Here is a 19,049-nt window from a genome sequence, read left to right as displayed (position 1 = left end):
GACACGTGACGTAGGTTTAGAGCACTCAAGTGGCCCCCCAGTGCTGTTCTACATCACTCAAGTTACCCGCGGCACATTTTCAGATTATTTAAGTGATGCGTGGCGCAGTTCCAGAGCACTTAAGCGGCCCGGACACATTTCCAGATTACTTGGACCCGCGAAACATTTAGAGATCACTAAAGTGGCTCTGTAGGGCACTTATCAATAGGGGGGGGGGTATGTTACTTCAAGTGCCCACAAACTATTGAAAGGTTTTTCTCCTGAATTTGGCACACCGAGTAAGATGCCATTAAAAATATTTCGTATTTACATAAAGAGTGGTTGATGATGTAAGCATTATCTAAACCCCTTCTCCCCCTTTGTCATCAAAAGTCAGCAAATCGGAAACCTCCTTCCCCCCATCGATGATGACGTAATACTTGAACGGCCCTGTGAGGCCAGCTGACCCCACTGGTTCGTTGGTTTCGTAGTAATTGAATCAAAAAAAGCCACGCGAGTGAGACGAAGTTTCAGAACAAAGATAATGTATTATATTCTTTAAGACATGGTACAATTATAACGCTTTATACAAATTGAGACGATTAAGAAAATGATTAAGTTTCCTCGGACTGTCCAAGTCCATGACCTTTCCCTTCGGTCCCAAAAGTCGCTCTCCCCACTCTCACTTTCTTTTTCTCCTCCCCCAAATCAAGCGTCTTCTTTCCTCACACCCCCTTGGGTGTTTTCTTTCCTCCGTTTTCGTTTCTCTTCTCCCTCGTTCTGGTGAGAGATCGTCGGAATGGAGGGGTCGTAACGTCACACCTCCCCACCTAGATGAATGTTCATCTTCAGTGGACATTCACAATCCACCACATCTAAAGTTCTGAGCATGACATCACAGCTTCACAATACAGTTCGAATTCCTCCTTCTTCTCTTCGTCTTTCCCTTTTTTTTTCTTTTTTTTTCGCTACAGCTTTGCTTCGGAGAAAGCACCTTTGGCAATCCCCCCCCGTGAAGCATCTCTACGCCTCAGCATTCCCCGAGAGCCATTGTTTATCTCTCCTTTCAAGTCTGGATAGAGCGTCAACATGCGGTATGCGACTTCCCGCTCTATGTTCAATTACTATATTATAATTTTGTAAAGCTAAAACCCATCTCTGTAACTTAGAGTTTTGAGGAGAACAATTGGACAAGAAAGACAACGGATTGTGATCCGATATTACCGTTATCATCTCGCCGAAAATCCATTCTTCGAATTTTTTAAGTCCATATATTATAGCGTACGCTTCCCTATGAATTGCAGGCCATTTGCTTTGAGTGTGCGTTAATTTTTTACTAGCAAATGCTACTGGTCTCTCAATATTGCAATCATCCATCTGGCTCAAACACACACCAACGCTGTGTTGACTTGCGTCGCAGGTTAAATAATAACCTCTCCCAATAACTGGAGCCATTAATATAGGAGAATTACACAATTTCTCCTTGAGCATCTGAAATGCACTTTCCTCCTTGTTTCCCCAAGTAACTTTTTCCGGTTGTTTTTTCTGAGTTAATTCAGTTAGAGGACGCGCTATTTCGGCATAATTAGACACAAATTCTCTGCAATAACCAAACAACCCTAACATGCTTTTAACTTGGGATTTAGTTTTCGGACGATCTAGTTCCTTAATTGCACTTAACTTTTCTGGATCAGGAGCTTGAGTTTGTGATCCTACAATATGTCCTAAAAATTTAACTTTACGTTTCCCAAATTTACATTTTCCTGCATTACCCGTCCAGCCGTTACCTGCAAGTTCAGTCAGCACTGCTCTTAAATGCACAAGGTGCGATTCCCATGTCTGACTATACACTGCAATATCATCTAGATAAGCGTCAGCGTACTTTTTATGTCTCGCTAGGATGACGTTCATTGTTCTCTGGAAACTAGCACCTGCACCTGACAATCCGAACGGCATAACCTTCCACTGAAATTGGCCACTATGCGACGAAAAAGAAGTATATTTACGACTGTTTACGTGCATGGGTAACTGCCAGTACCCTCTCTGACAATCGATTGTTGAAATAAAATTTGCCCTTCCAACCTTTGCTAACAAGTTTGGGATGTGTTGCATTGGATATTCACTTGGTAGTGTATGGGCATTGATCATTCTATAATCGCAACACAACCTCATCCCACCATCCTTCTTAACTACGCATACAATAGGATGGCTGAATTCTGCATCGCACGGTTCGATCAAATCCAGTTGCAATAATTCTTCTATTTGTCCCTCTACCTTATCTTGCATTGGAATTGGAACCTTATAGCGATGTAACGTTTTAAGTTGACTACCTGGTTTCAGTTTAATTTCATGTTGTCCTATTTTGCTTTTCCCAATTTTTCCTGAAAAGAAATCCGGAAATTCTCCCAGTAGTTTCTTTAATTGTTTTTCCTGGGTTTTTGATAAATTATCATTTTCTAAGACCCCCTTCCCATACTCGTCAGCTGATATTTGCTCCCTTGGGGCTTCTTTAATTTCACCAAAATCAGTATCCTCCTGAAAAATTACTCCAACCACATCACACGTTACCTTGAATTCTCTCAGTTTATTGGCATGAAAAGTTCTCTGACCCCCATTTGGCATTTCAACAATATAACTGTTCTGTTTGACTCTTCCCAAAATTGTTACAGGACCTTGCCATCTGGCGAAAAGTTTTTTGGTAGAATCCGGAGCCAAAACTATTACTTGGTCCCCTTCCTTGAATTGTTTGAGCCTAGTCCCTCTGTTATGGTACTTAACATATTTTTGTTGATTTACCTCAGCATTAATATGTGCATTTTCGGCTATTTCTTCCAATCTCGATTTAAGTTCTATTAAATATTCACTTGCACTTTTAGTAGTTCCCGTTGGTAAAGGTAATGCATTGGTCATAACATTTTTCAACAAATTTAACACTCCTCTGGGTTTTCGCCCAAACATCATTTCGAACGGTGCGTATCCAATAGTGCTATTGGGTACCTCATTATAAGCCCAGACACAAAATGGAATGCATTTATCCCAATCCCTTGGGTTCTTCCTCAATTCAAAATGTATCATATTTTTCAGAGTCTGGTTATATCTCTCAACCAATCCTGAACTCTGAGGATAACCTGGAGTACTAAATCTGGGAGATATACCTAATACCTCTTCGAATTTAACTGTGAGTGCACCAGTGAAATTTGTTCCTTGGTCGGAGGCAATAACATCAGGGATACCATATTTCTGAAAAATAGTCAAAAGTGCGTCACAAGTAGCCTTTGCAGACAAAGATCGTAAACACACTGCTTCTGCGTATCGTGAATGTTGATCAATAATCGTAAGAACATATTTATGCCCCCTTGACGATGGAGGAGAAATTTCGCCTGTACAATCAACATTAATTACCGACCAAACCTTTTCGGGTCTTTCCACCTTTGTTATGGGTACACGGTCGTATCTAGTTATTTTTCTTCTCAATTGACACTCCTGACAGCGATCACAATACTCTCTCACTTCTGCCTTCATCCCAGGCCAAAAAAAAGAAAGTTTTATTCTTTCCAACGTTTTTCGGAAACCATAATGACCAGCAAAAACAGCTTTATGTGCTATTTCTAAAACCCTTTTTCTTCGATTCGTCGGCAAAACCAGTTGACAGATTACAGTATCCTGTACGTATTCACGATGGTAAAGATAACCATCCATGATCACAAAACCTTCTTTCCCTCTGTCAGCCATCTGGAATGGTCCCTTCAAACTATCGTCTTCCCGTTGTTCTTCTTTCAAGCGTTCTCCCTCCGATTTCGCGGAATTCGCCTGCTCATTTATGTCTCCTAAACCCTCTTGTCTCTGTCCCCTGTCACAATCGGATCCCCTCATTGACATCTCTTCTTCCTGTTGTTTTTCGGTGGGTGGTAAAACGACTTCCTCTAAATTGGTCGCCGCCACCTCTTTCTTTCTTTGCGAACGCGTTGTTACTTGACCAACGTGCACGTTCCCCTCGGACGACGGAAAAATTTCTTTGTGTCGTATAGCCAATGCATTGAAATCCCCCAGAGAAAGAAGACCCTCTCTACTTAGCTTTGGGGCAATAGCACAGGTGGTCTCTATCCCATTGTCTCCGGACTGTAGCCCTCTCTCAGCTATTCTCAACTTTAGAACTTTCAAAGGTACTCGTATACTGTCCCCGAAGGCACCGTATAAGCGGACAAAACCCTTCACTGGTTCCTTTTCTTCCCCCATCAGTCCTTGACGAATACAAGTGATGTCGGCACCCGAGTCCAACCTGAATTCTGCCTCCCCTTCGGCACTAGCCACAACGACATTCTTCAGCGTCAAAGGAATATCTTCCGCCTTGAGCGGCAGCTCCATTGTTCTCAAGTCAACACTGACCCATGCAACCAAGTCATCTCTAGAATGCCCTTCTTCCTCTGCCGTACCCCCCTTTGCACCTGTTTTTCTCTTAGAACAAAATCTTGCAATATGTGCTGTGGAATTACAAATATAGCATTTTTTTAATAGATTTTTGAGGGTGGATGTAGATTTGAAATTTTTGTTACTGGAAAATGGTTGTTTAGGAATCGTGTTGTGAATGTTTGTGTACGAAATCGAATTAGTGAAAATATCGGCCTTTTGAGCTATTTCATGGGCTGTTAGTGTATCCTGCCCCTCCTGTTGTAATATGTGTGACCTAACCTCTGGTTGTAGACAATCCTTCAACTTGTCAGCAGTTAACAACTGTGTAAGGTCTTCCAATGTTTCGACATGCCTACTCTGTATATAATAACGCAAATATCGTTCTATTTTCGTGGCAAACTGGAAAAAAGATTCATGATTTAGTTTCCTTAAGGAATTAAATTCCTGTCGTAGGTTTTCTGGAGAAACTCTTAGTTCTTCGAAAATCGTATTTTTAACTAAGTTAAAATTCATTATCTCCTCACTATCCAATTTTCTGTAAACATGATTCGCTAATCCTGCTTCCAATAAACAGAGTAACACTTTGCTCTTTAACTCTTCCGGCACAGAAAATGTCAAAAAATTTCTTTCCAAGGTTTCAAAAAATCCTATCACCTCAATCGGACTTTTGGGACACCTTCCCGATGATTCCTTAATTAGTCTGACAAATTGGCCCATCATATCAACTTTTCTCTCTACGTTGTTAGTGCTTGAGCCAGATGGATTTTCCATGGACGATTCTTTACCCAATCGCTCCATCCTGATCTTTTCCAGCTCTACTTCCATCTCCCGACCCACATTTTGCTCTCTTTGTAACCGAATTTTTAGCTCCAGTATTCGGGCTTCCGAATCACGTTCCCTTGTTCTATCCCGTTCCATTGTCTCCTCAATAGACCCATTGGTTCTGTCTCCCACATTTCCATCGAATTCTTGCATATCTTCGTCGACTCTACTTGACTTACGACGCCTACCTCTCTTACCCGCCATTATGCAAGTTTCCCAGAATTATAGAACCAAAACAACAGAACAAAATAAAATGATAACTCCCAAAACTAAACCTAAAAACTAAACGTTACAGATAAAGGCTCTCGGCAAACACTAACACGAGTAAACGCTCACGAAAGGAGAAAAACCATGCGGTACTCACCCAGTTCCATCGTTGTCATAGCTATCACGCCGTAATACTTCCACCACGTCATTATCACTTATGACCACAGCATGTCCAATACCATGTGCGCTGAATGTTCACTACAATGTTCGCTGAATGTTCACTACCATGTGCGCTGAATGTTCACTACCATGTGCGCTGAATGTTCGGGATGCTCTCAATTGCAAAGTTCGGCACTACACCACTGGAAAGTATAGCATATCACCAACTTCACTCCGTCACATTTTTATCCTGTCGACACGCGCCATTTTGTTGTGAGGCCAGCTGACCCCACTGGTTCGTTGGTTTCGTAGTAATTGAATCAAAAAAAGCCACGCGAGTGAGACGAAGTTTCAGAACAAAGATAATGTATTATATTCTTTAAGACATGGTACAATTATAACGCTTTATACAAATTGAGACGATTAAGAAAATGATTAAGTTTCCTCGGACTGTCCAAGTCCATGACCTTTCCCTTCGGTCCCAAAAGTCGCTCTCCCCACTCTCACTTTCTTTTTCTCCTCCCCCAAATCAAGCGTCTTCTTTCCTCACACCCCCTTGGGTGTTTTCTTTCCTCCGTTTTCGTTTCTCTTCTCCCTCGTTCTGGTGAGAGATCGTCGGAATGGAGGGGTCGTAACGTCACAGGCCCCTAACGATCCGATCAAACGTCAATAAATATTCACAGGCATCTTATACAGGGTGCCTAAAAAACGGGGGGTATGGCATTTTACTAACGAACCGTTGATCCTAGAAGCATACTTCCAGTTAGAAAAAATTTTCAAATAATGTGTAGTACTCAGATATGTCATTCATGTTTCACGGGGTTGTATAGTTATTAAAATAAAAAAAATAATTTTTTATACTGCCCCGTGTGCCCAAAACCCAATTAGAAAGTTGTTGTTCTGTCTCTTCTGATGCCAAAAAAAAAAAAAGGATCTGTAATCCTCTAACCTGCGATTGCAGTTAAACTCTGTCACTGAATATGGACGTTAGTGAATTTCTTTTCTTTTATCTCAGCCACGAATCACCAGTTGAAAAAAACTTTAGGAACGTTTCGGACGCAGAAGAGATTGAAGAAAGGTTTGGGTCAGAAATTCTAGGATTTAATTTTGTGCAGATCTCTCTATCGGTAAAAATGTGAAATAATTTCTTTCTCCTTATTAAAAGAATCCCTATTCATGAGAATAACTTTTTTTGCAAACCGCATTCAAACAAAGTAGTTCCTTCAATTTTTATGAATTTATTGCACACTTTTTACTATTAAAAACAGTTAAATATTCTCAATTAAATTTAATTTCGGTGACAGTTTTTCCATAATTAAAAACCAATCAATTTTCTTACATTACCGGCAATAAATTAGCAGAAATTTATTGACGGGTTATTTTTAAATCGATAAGCAATTTGAATTAATTTTTCTGTACAGTAAAGCTAAAAAAACTTAATATTGTCGTGGAAATATATACATTCTGTGGTTCGGCAATAACATTTTATTAAACGAAAAGTAGTGGTAAACTTGACCACAGTAAAATATAAGGTGTAAAAATAATATACGGGCAATAAAATCGATTTCGCGTATCAATGTATCAATTACAAGTGAAAATATTGAGTAGTTAAACAGCTTTATAGTAAGTAAACAATTTTAAGAAATTCTAAACACTAACTATAATTTTCTGATTGTAAATTAAGAAAAATATCAATCAGAAAACTAAAATCACGATAACAAAAATTATGAATCCGTCAAAATAAAATGGGCTTCTTGGTCATGAACCTTTGAGTACGAAGAGAAAAATTTCCTTAGATTTTATCTCGATTCCTATCAATCGATTCATTCCTTTGGGGGGAACTGGCAAATATTTTATTGCTTGGAAAAGCTTTTAGCATCGGAATAAATAAAGGCCAATATAGATACCGTATTACACACTCAACTATAAAAGTTTGTCATCACTAGGTAACGTGAACATGATTGGAGAAAATTTCGGAAACAAAAATATAAAACATTTTGCCAATTTTTTCGAAATTTAGTTTTTCAAAAATAGAAGAACATCGGCTATTGGGGGAAATAAAGCGGAACTAATCAGGAAAAATGCAATTCAAGAATTGTTTCGTTTAACACAAAACAAATTTACATTTTCCAGAATTTTTCTGACTTTTTTTTTCTTTTTTATCAATTTTAAAAAAGAAGTGACTTATGAATTTATATGTGATAATCAAAATTGTTATTGTAATTTATTTTACAGAAGAAACTCGAGATCGCTAAAGGGACCAGGGCGATAGAAATGACAGGCCTTACGATTTCTCTAATTACCCTTTCTGTCTCTATTCTTATATTTATATACTTCAGGTTAGTTTTCTCTTAATTCAAGTCACATTTACTTAATTATCAGAGAAAGTTATCGAGCATTATGAACTTGATTTCTTTGTATAGCTTTATTTTTGTTTTGGTTTTTTAAACTCCAAATTCAGTAACTAATGAATTTAGCCAATTTTTGCAGCAAATGATTCCCATAAATTTTTAAGCTATGATAATTATTTCTGAATGTTTTGATGATTCCGGGAAAAAACTCAAGAGTGCGGGAAAGAGATGTCAAGTAAAAATCATGCCATAATTTTAAAACTATTTCCTACCTAATCAATGGGTTACAGCTTTAAAAAATGAATTTCTTAGTCCGTATTATAGACCACTGCATGATATCTCTGCAGGTTTCTTTTGAAAAGCTAAAATAATTTTTTTTAAATAGTTCACAAAATAAATAAGTGAATTAAATTTTATTTCATCATAGCCAACGTCGTAGGAACGTGAGTAGAAGAATTTAAGTTCATACTAAAAATACGTGACGTATTCCATTCCTAGGTTAAGATTTCATTATTATATGATAACCTCTTCTGTTCCCTAAAATCGTAATAATGGTGATGAAGATAGCAACATATCAACCAAAAACTTCAACTATCAACCTATAAACGGAATTTAGGCAGAAGAGGACGTAATAGACATCACTGAAATAATACCAACAGATTCTACGAATGCAAGAACGAAAGATCGTAACGATATGAGACAAAAGCTTAAAGCTAAGTTTGGACATAAGAAATTCTTTCCGCACGTATTATTTGTGGTTCTTTGTGACCTGAATTTCTTTTGAAAAATTGAAAATTTTGTTTCCCCTCAATTTGTTCCGGTTTTAGGTCCAATATAAAACATGCATGTCAAACATTTTTCAAAAAAATATTACATTTCATGTTTGAAATTCTGAAACGATTCCAATAATTTGAAATTTTGGCAGCAAATATTCAAATTATATAATTTTAAATTCAAAAATATAATTTATGTGCGTTATTTCTTGTTCATAAAAATATACAAATGCCTACTACAATTTTTGATAATTTCAAGGGCACTCAGAAATCAGAAAAACGCGTGCATATCCGTGAAGAACGGAACTGAAATAGGTTAATGAAATAATTTTTTCTTATATGAACTTATAGTTAAACATGTGGTACGGAAAAAAAAAATTGATTATTTCAGCCATCAATATAAAAACTTTGCTATTATCTTTACCTCTACTAAATTTTTGAAGTGTAATGATATTATCATTAATATCTGAATATATCCAATTACTTCATTAGTTCACTACGTAACAAACGCACAAAAGTACACAAGAACCTGTTCTTCGCCATGTTTGCACAAGTTTCTATCAGGATGCTGTTATACATCGACCAATGGATTTCAAGACCTTCCATCGACAACGCTACATCAAAGAAAGCTCATATTTACAGCATAGAAAAAACGGTAACGTATATTCGATGTTTTATGCACGTATGTACGCATGGGAAATAACAATATACAGTGTTAAACAAAATATATATTATATCTCCTTCAAATACTTCACGAGATGACATTCCATTATAGCAACCAACATCTATAAACATCGAAATATTTCTTATGTGAATCATGCAGTAGTTCCGTTCATTTCATGTATGTGTATTGCTGAAACTGAATATATATACAGAGAACATACAATTGGCAAACTGGCTTACGCAGCATATAACCTGTGATGTACAAAAACTTCAAATTTAAATTTCTAGTACTGTTTATATTTTTGACAAATACTCCAAAAAAAATGGTAAAAATACATATTTCTCTTTATACAAGTTTGAACGAAATACCTAGGCATATGGCATACATATTTTTTTGAAAAATAAGTATGCATTTCCGAAAACTGCTTTAGAGAGAGACAGGAATGACACCATTTCAAAGTACTGTCGTCACGTACACATAAAAATCCCGAACCTCGACAAATTTTAGAAATCACGTCACGCATTTCAAAAATCAATTCTCGTAGAGTAAATAGGGGCGGATTTTCCGAGTAAGTACTTTCAAGAACGCTTTCGTGTTCATTTTTGAAGGACATTTGGAAATATTACTGGAAACACGTTTCGCAAGTAAACTTGATTCATGAAATTTATCTGAATAAATTATTCCTTCTTCAATTTATCTGAACGAAATTAAAGTATATGAAATCTGTATCTTCAGAAAACGTTAGTTCTACAGACAGAGAGAATGTTTTAATTAATTTCTTCGCATAAATAGCTGTATATTTACGCAATTATACTCCCAGTGAATGAGAAAAGCAATATCAACACGTAGGTGATTATTATTATGTATTAAAACAGTATATTAAAAATGTTTTTGGACCGTTTTGGAAGAGATCGGCATTTGTTTTCTCAAGAAAACACTAGGACAGCGGTTCTCAACCGGTGCTCCGCGGAGCCCTTAGGGCTCCTTGTGCACTCTCCAGGGACTCCGCGGCTGTTCGAGGATAATGAAAAAGCAGCAAAATTTTAAAAATATTATTATAAATATTTTTAAATAGTAAAAACAAATCAGTAACTTTAATGAATAATTAAAAAATTTGTCTACGGGGCTCCGCCATAGAATTTTTTTACTATAAAGGGCTGCGCGAGTCAAAAAAGGTTGAGAACCACTGCACTAGAATATTCTCTAAATAAGGGCACAAAGGGGATTTTATTTTTAGGTACAGAAAAACGTCAGTTCAAATTTTTGTCGACAGAGAGCGCTCAATGGAATTAAAGGCAAAGTTGAACACCTGAACCTTTCTTCAATCTCTTCTATCTCTGAAATAGTCGTAAGGCTTCAGCCGGGGATTCATAACGGGTAAAACAACTCCCATATGAACCCAATTTGAGAGAATTCAAACTAAAACTGAAGACAAAGTTATTCAACTTGGCTAATTTTATCTGTTTAAATAAATAACATTAAATCAAGGCAATCTCTATATTTTACACTTAATTAACCATTTTAGCTAACTAAAAAAAATTCCAACTAATTAACTGAACTGCTGTGCTGATGTTTATAGTTTCAATTAAAAATATGCTAACACAGCTCCCATTTAGATTCGTATTTAAAAGAATTTTTTTTTTCTTTTCAATACGTTTCTATCGGGGTGAACCATAGAGTGTACAAAAGTATGATACCCCGTTCAGCGAATTCGTCTTAACAAGTTTCGACTATACAGGGTGCCCTGTAAATCATAATGCTGTCATTATCTCATTAACCGTTCGTCGTAGGTATGGTTTTAATTTAAATAAGTGCTTAAAGTGTGTTCAGAAATCACCTTGTACCAGTTTTGAGAGTGAAAATACAGTGTGTCACAAAATAAAAAAAATAAGTTTTTTATACATACACCCTGTGCTCAAAAACCCAGTAAGAAAGTTGTGGTCCTGTCTCTTCCGAGGCCAACAAAAAAGTTGCACGTTTGAAATGTAATATTTGCTATGGTATTTGAGTTCAAAATCGCGGAGAAAGGCAAGGAAGAAACAGCTTAACGGACAACGCTTCTTTCCCTGAACAATACAGTTTAGTTTCTGTTGCTCATTCCCGACTTTTCTCTGATTTTGGAATTCAAATATCTCTGCGAATATCGCACTTAGAAGCGTGGAATTTTTTGTTAGCCTAAGAAAAGACAAGGCAACAACTTTCTAATTGGGTTTTTGAGCACAGGGTGATCAAATAAAATGATATTTTTTTTTTATTTTTGACACACTATAGTTTGACTCTGTAATCTGATACAGGGTGATTTCTGAACACATTTTGAGCTTCTTTTTTTTAATTGGAACTATACCTCTCGACGAATGATTAATGAGATAAAGGCCGTATTAGGACTAATACAGTACCCAGTATATCCGAAACTTTTTTGCTGTCCATGGTTGTCTGTATTTTTTTTTTTTGGTTTTGTTCAAATTTACATTCATTAAAAAATCACTCACATTTTCTTATTTATTTTTCCGATCAGCCTGTACTTTGTGAAATGTTCTACGTCCTCCTGGAATACACGAGAACATCAGTATTCACGTGGATGTTGCTGGAAGGATGCCATCTTCATGCAAGTGTAGTGCTTGTCTTTCCGAGGAACATCAAATTTATATACTTCAGGTGCTTTGGATGGGGTGAGATTCTATTAAACTATTCAATTAACACAAAATAGTTAATTATATTTATTTGAATTTTAAAAAAACGGTCTCTAAAAAATTCTAAAATTTTATTTTCTCACTTCTCTGAAAACACATGGATGGGTAATTCGTATATATTAATTCAATTCTAACGAATAATGAAACAATTGTTGAAGTTGTTCATTCAATTTATTTTACTGAATTTTTGCTGCATAATTAATTAACTCAGCTTCAAAAAGATATTCCTAATTCATCTTAATATTTTCTTTTACGTTCCTTACTTTAACGAGAGTAAAAAAACTTAAGTTGACGGTATAAAAGAAAAAAATCTAAAATCTAATTTAAAAAAATTTGAATACTCTCTTTTCTTTTTGTAAAATATATATCCAAGTATATGTAGGAGATAAGCATCGCAAGGACATATGCGCGTCTGGTCGGCAAATAACACTTGTAAGCTATAAGCCTATAAGAACCGCATCCTAAAAGTTCCTATTATAATATTCGTTTTCGTGTATCCCATAATGATATACGTAACAGAAAAAACTTTCTGAAAATTTCAGACTCATTCTAAACAGTTAAAAATGAATGTAATTGTGTGATATTTAAAATGAATAAGATTATACGAAAGAATTTTACAATAAAATATTACGAAAAGTTTCTTTTAGCCTTTCGTAAAATTGTGTTTTACAAAGCAAAATCTAATTATACGCGTCACAAACTGTAAGTTTATTTTCCTATAAAAAGAAATGTGCTATTTTTTTATTGAGTATATAATGATTATTTAGAAGACACCCCCTTCTAAATATTCTTGGGCAAAGTGGATCAACTCTTCTATATAATGATTAGTAGTATTTTATTGCTAGTTATTGTTTATTTATATACATATGCATTCAAAGGTTTCCCCGCTTTTCTGGTGTCAGTATGGACAACAGTGATGGCAACGATGTATCATCGGACGTTGTAAGTACATTTCAAATGCTATATAGCGGGATGTTTCTGTTAATGGACCGACAAACTCGGAGGGTTGTTAGTAGGCATCAAGAGGTACAAAAAATGTAATGGAACATGGTGTCCCAACCCACGTTGAGAGGGTTAAAATCGCGACAAACGCACGCAGGTTTCGACGTCACGCTGGAACGACAAAAAGTACAATAATAACTAAAAAAAGATTTATTGGATTAATTATTACAAGAATTGTTGTGGAAGTGGCAGCCACTGATATTGCAGAGCCTACAACGACGTAAAAACGACTCCCGGACACGCTCAAACATACCAGGTATGCTTTTGATGTCTGCCGCAGGGACGACAATCCGCGCTGAGATCCGCGGATTATCGAAAAAAGCGGATAGGAAAAAAGTCACACGGATTGAGATCTGGCGAACGTGGAGGTCGATCAACGAATCCCGCGCGTCTAATCCACCTCATTGGGTATGTAACTTCGATTTGCATTTTTCGCAATTTTCACCCTCTGAACGTGGTTTGCGGCACCATGTTCCATTGCAATTTTTGTTGCTCTTGATGCCTACTAACAACCCTCTGAGTTTGTCGGTCCATTAACGGAACATCTTGTATAATGTAATGTCATTAATCAGTATTTGATACCTAATTTTGAAAAAAAAATCATATTTTATTACACAAACAAAAAATACAGATACAGAAATTAAAGAAATGCAATTTGATTGTATTTACTTATATAAATCAGTTAAAATTTCAAAATGAATCATTAGAATCTTATATATTATTATTATTTTCTATTATAAAATAGAATTTAATTATAAATTAAATCGGTTAAAGTTAATTCATTTCTACAAAATATAAGCAATAATATAATTTTTTGTATTGAAGTACAAAGTAAGTATTAGAAATTTTATAAATACAAATTGATGTACAGTATTTAAAAATTCGAATGGAAAATGTAATCCTCGTGAAATTAACCCTTTCAGACCCTGTACACTCATAAATGTGGTGGGTGCTTTTTCCTCACTGTAGAACTTCTTTTTTAACGTCACGGAGTTTTGAGTTGAAAGTATGGTGAATATGAACTTTGGGGGCTTTCATCAGAGGGCAGCACTTAAATTGAACTTTCAGGGTTTCTTTCTTTAAGACGGGTTCGAGGAGAAAATATCTCCGGGAAAAATATGATCCATAAAATAAAATTTAATAATAAAATGCTGGAAAAAATTGTATATGAAGATAAATATATCCTCCATCACATGTTCATTGGAAGCATTAGAACGAAGTGAGTTATTTCTTCACAAAAAAATTATAAAAATTGAAAATAAAAGATATTTTGACATTTATGTTTTTAATGTATTTTTTTTTAATTAAAAAATGCAAAAACATCTTCAAAATTCTAAAAAAATGAATCCTCGGATCTGAAAGGGTTAATGGATGGGAAACCTTCAACGATTTTCCACAAGCATTGTATACTGTCCATCAATTACTTTATCTACAATCCATTGCAACACGATTATCTGGTTCCGACTCGTGTGCTTTCCACGAATAATCTTCGTTGATGGAACAATTAATCACACGCAGATCTTCAAATCATAAGAATGTAAATTTCAATGTTTATTTTCACGTGTTTATTAATTCCTTAATTAATTTTTGCTTTTAGTTGTTGGTGGGGTTATCCATTCAGTAGTTATTTCTGGATATTAGAAGCACCGAGGATGGTCGTCGTGTTGGTGAGATATGCTGCTGATTCTCTTACTATATCAAATTTTTTAATTAACGGTGTCAATGTTTTTATTATGGAGTGTTGAATAAGAAAAATATGATTTCTATATATCGGGTTTATAAAATTGTTTTATTTGTACGTATATGCAAGGTGATTAACACTGGTAAATTGACACTTCTCAGAGCACTCTACAGTTTCAACGAGAATAGTCAGATAAATACTAAGATTTGCACATTTTCAAAGGACTCTGCTCAACAATTTTTCGTTCAAAAACTACGTAAATCATCCGCTAGGTGGAACTCTTATAATCAAATGTACGGGATTCAAATTCCCAAATTATCCCATTTAAAAAATAAATTTATTTTACGTACTGCTATTAGATTTTTGATGTTTCAGAGAGGGGTATACTGTTAAAATGAATATGAATCACATGAATATGAAAATGAATGACATATGAATATGAAAATGAATGACATATGAATATGAAAATGAATGACATATGAATATGAAAATGAATGACATATGAATATGAAAATGAATGACATATGAATATGAAAATGAATGACATATGAATATGAAAATGAATGACATATGAATATGAAAATGAATGACATATGAATATGAAAATGAATGACATATGAATATGAAAATGAATGACATATGAATATGAAAATGAATGACAGTTAAACGGGCATAAAAAATGAAATACAAGATTCTTTTATATATATAAAGCATCTTTTTTCATTCCGTGGTCCGTATAAATGGCGTTATTTGCTGTATCGATGTACAGGGTGTTCCAAAAAGAATCACCCGATTTGAAATGCGTATATTACGAAAAATATTGAACACAGACACTTAAGATTAATTTTATATTATATGACCAATCAAAGATTTTTTTTGCAAACCAAATTAAAGGTGCTCAATATGTCCACCTTGGGATGCACGGCATATATCCATACGGTAGTCTAATTCACCCCAAACTTTTGCGAGCATGTTTGCATCCACTGCGAGGAGATTTCTGTGGACTACGTGCAAAAATCTGTCGGTTGCGTTCCACATTTTCGTCTGACATGCGGGAACGGCCAGGGGATTTCCCTTTACACAGACAACCCGTGTCTCGGATTGTTTATACCATCGCCTAATGCTCTGAGTGGTGGGAAGTTCAACACCAAGGTATTGTCGACGACAATAAAAGGTGCGGACATGACATAAAGATGCGGTTGGTGCCAAAATACTTATCAAGGCGTCGATTTTGTTTTAATAATAAATAAAAAACAGTTCAAAAGTTCACTCACAGATGATGCGTACCACAAAAAAACAGGCCGTAACACACAAAAATGGGCACGGACAATACATAACTAATGTTTATTACAAATTACGATACAGAAAAATTCCTCATTCAAGTATAAGAACTCTCACTCGTTTAGTTGAAGTATGAGTCAGAATGGATTTTCATATGTGGTAGTTTTATGTTAAACAAATAGTAATAAAAATAAATTATGCACTGTTTGTGTTGCACTTTATGTGCATATGTACATTATGTAATTTATGTGATACATGTGCAATATGTACTTTATGTACATTTCATATTCAGAATAATGCAGCTTCATCCGTGAGCGCGAAATTTTGAACTTTATTATTTATTTCTCTGATAAGTATTTTTGTGGCAAACCGCACCTTTTCTATATGAATTGGTTAATTTTCCATTAATTTCTAAAATGCGTGCAAGACTTTTCTCTCTCTCTTACCCTCTATATTTATTTCAATTTCTGGGGTAAGATTTTATATGAATGAAAACAGTTTTCTATAGGGAGATCACGATGCGAACCACGTATGTTATAAAAAAATCTATTGCTGTGTGTGTGATACCGGCTTCATAATATTTTTCTCAGAGATTTACATCTATAAAAAGGTCCATCTCAGATATACAAGTATGAACTAACATAGTGGGGACGTATAGCGTAAAATGAACATTTCATACGAAATCGTTATATACAGTCGAATCCCGTTATAACGAATAACGTTATAGCGAAAATCTCGTTTTAACGGACACTTTTCTAATCCTTCAGATGAGTTTACGTAGGAAAAATGCAAAGACCTGGAATTCCTTTATAGCGAAATTTAATTATAGAGAGAAATGATTTCTCCGGTCACTTGTAGTTCATTATAACGGGATTCGACTGTATTTACAACAATATTCTATTGAATTATTCATTATTTTCCTTGAAGGTGAATTTCATTATCCTCCTGAACATCGTTTGCATAGTTATCATGAAGGTGCAAGTCAATACGCCGAATGAATTCCAACAGATCAGGTAAGCGTTTCGTCTAATTATTCCAAATGTTCTCGCATGAGGAGATTAATTGACTACTTGGAGGAATTTCCGTTGCAACTAACACGGAAAGGGTCCCTAAGGGACGCCTTCAAAGAATTTTGAAAAAAATTATCAGTCATTCTATTCATATATAAGTATGCACAAAATATAAAAAAAATCGGGCGGAGTTATTTTTGGTCAGTGCAAAAAACAATTGTAAGTATTAATATTTTTAACGCCAATAGAGGAAACAAGAATGAATTTGACCACTTCACGCTTGTGCCTGAAGTGAACTTTGGCAAAAAATTTGGATGGTCTTTAAGGGGCCGTTCGAGTATTACGTCATCATCATCGATAGGGGGGTTTCGGAATCACTGACTTTTGATGACGAAGGGGGAGGGAGAGAGGGGGATTTGGATAATGCTTACGTCATCAACCATTGGGATTCAAAGGGGCAGAGCTGATGACGAAATTTTGCTGACAAAATTATTCATGCTGACTGAAGGGATGTCTAAATGTTCACGGATGCTTAAATGTTCTGGAACTGTGTCGCGGGTTACTTGAGTGATCTTTGAATGTGCCACGGAGCCTAGTTCAGTGATCTAAAAATGCGCCACCGGCCACTTAAATGCTCTGCAATTGTGCCACGGGTCATTTAAGCGATCTGTGTAAATGTGCCGCTTAGTTCATTTTTACGAAATTGTGTTTGAGGGGGCAAGCCACATCACAAGCTTCAGGGACACATTTGGTCCGCGGGTCAAGGGTTTACCATATGTGGCTTAAAGGATGGGGGTAGGTCGCAATGAATTTTTTAAAGAGAAATTTTGAGTTCTTACCTTTCAAACAGCATTGAAATTAACAGAAATCGACTATAATTACATATAAAGGTATTTTCTTTCGAAATTTTAATTTTTTTAAGAAATATTTTTTACATTAAAAAATATTTTTTTTTTCATTTGGGGGAGGCACACGAGCTCCCCCCCCCATGCCCCCCTCCTGCGTACGTTTCTCATCCCCCCAATATTATGTGTTAGGAGGTAGAGGGCAATACTGACGAAATTTTGCTGACAAGAGGGGGAAGGGGGTCAGAGTTTTGCTTACTTTTGCTGACGGGGAGGAAGGGGGTCAAAAATGGCTAAAAATTTGCTTACGTAATACTTGAACGGTACCAAATCGATTATGGAAAAAAATGCGTAGTCTGACAAAACCCGGATTTGTGAAGTTTTGATAGACCTATACGCAAACTAAGCACACGTTTGGAAAGCGCAGAAAATATCCTATAAGGTATGTCATACTGATTTCATTGGAATGTCTGGATTTAATGGTGAGCTACAGGTGCTGAAAGATTGAAGTTCAAAATCGAATTGTTGTCAAAATTTTTAATTGCCAATTCCGCAAACACCCTTTCAGCTACAATCGATCCAAATTTGCCAATGACTCACCCATTCCACCAGCTTTCGAAAGAGCCTAGAACTAACCAAATTAGTGATCTCGTTCAGAAGAAATTAAGTCGTTAGTTTGCAATAAATCACTTAAATCTGCATTCGTCGAAATAATTTCAGTAGGTTTTGGCGATAATTCAATTTTTCACTTCACCGATCTCTCATCGCTTGTAGCTCTCCATTAAATACGGATATCCTCTAGATAGAGGTAGTGTCACCTCATAGGATGTGCAAAATCAAATTGTCGCCAAAATCTGTAACCGCTAATTCCGAATTTTTGGTGAATATCTTCAACAAACGCTGATTTCAGTAGTGCAAACAAAAGACTAAATTTCCCCTGAACTAGAAAAACCTGTATTGTAAACGCTTTCGGAAGCAGCTAGAATGAACAAGTTTTTGGCAAATTTGACCGATTCTAGCTAGAAGGGTGTTGGCAATTAAAAATTCTGGCGAAAATTTGAATTTGAACTTCGCCAATCTTTCAGCACTTGTAGTTTGCCATTAAAACCAGATATTTCAATGAAATTGATGTCACCTTATAGCATTCTTTCAGTTCTTTCGAAATGTGTGCTTGG

At 35.8% G+C, this 19,049-nt stretch overlaps 1 protein-coding gene across 1 annotated transcript in view; it reads left to right on the top strand.

The window, feature by feature from the left end:
* Positions 1-19,049, top strand: part of LOC149078600 (PDF receptor-like) — a 104,563-nt gene that overhangs the window by 65,688 nt on the left and 19,826 nt on the right. The window contains exons 4-8 of the mRNA XM_089241149.1: positions 7,813-7,916; positions 9,194-9,356; positions 11,881-12,020; positions 12,934-12,997; positions 16,947-17,032. Of these exons, the coding sequence (XP_089097275.1) occupies positions 7,813-7,916; positions 9,194-9,356; positions 11,881-12,020; positions 12,934-12,997; positions 16,947-17,032 (557 nt within the window). The remainder of the gene's footprint in view (positions 1-7,812; positions 7,917-9,193; positions 9,357-11,880; positions 12,021-12,933; positions 12,998-16,946; positions 17,033-19,049) is intronic.

Source organism: Pholcus phalangioides, unplaced genomic scaffold, assembly GCF_987345545.1.
Source record: "Pholcus phalangioides strain wild (caught in Gottingen) unplaced genomic scaffold, Ppha-v1.0 ptg000013l_1, whole genome shotgun sequence".
In the NCBI taxonomy this organism is placed as follows: domain Eukaryota; kingdom Metazoa; phylum Arthropoda; class Arachnida; order Araneae; family Pholcidae; genus Pholcus; species Pholcus phalangioides.
The sequence above is the reverse complement of the archived record's forward strand: the minus strand, read 5'-3'. Positions and strand labels throughout refer to the sequence as shown.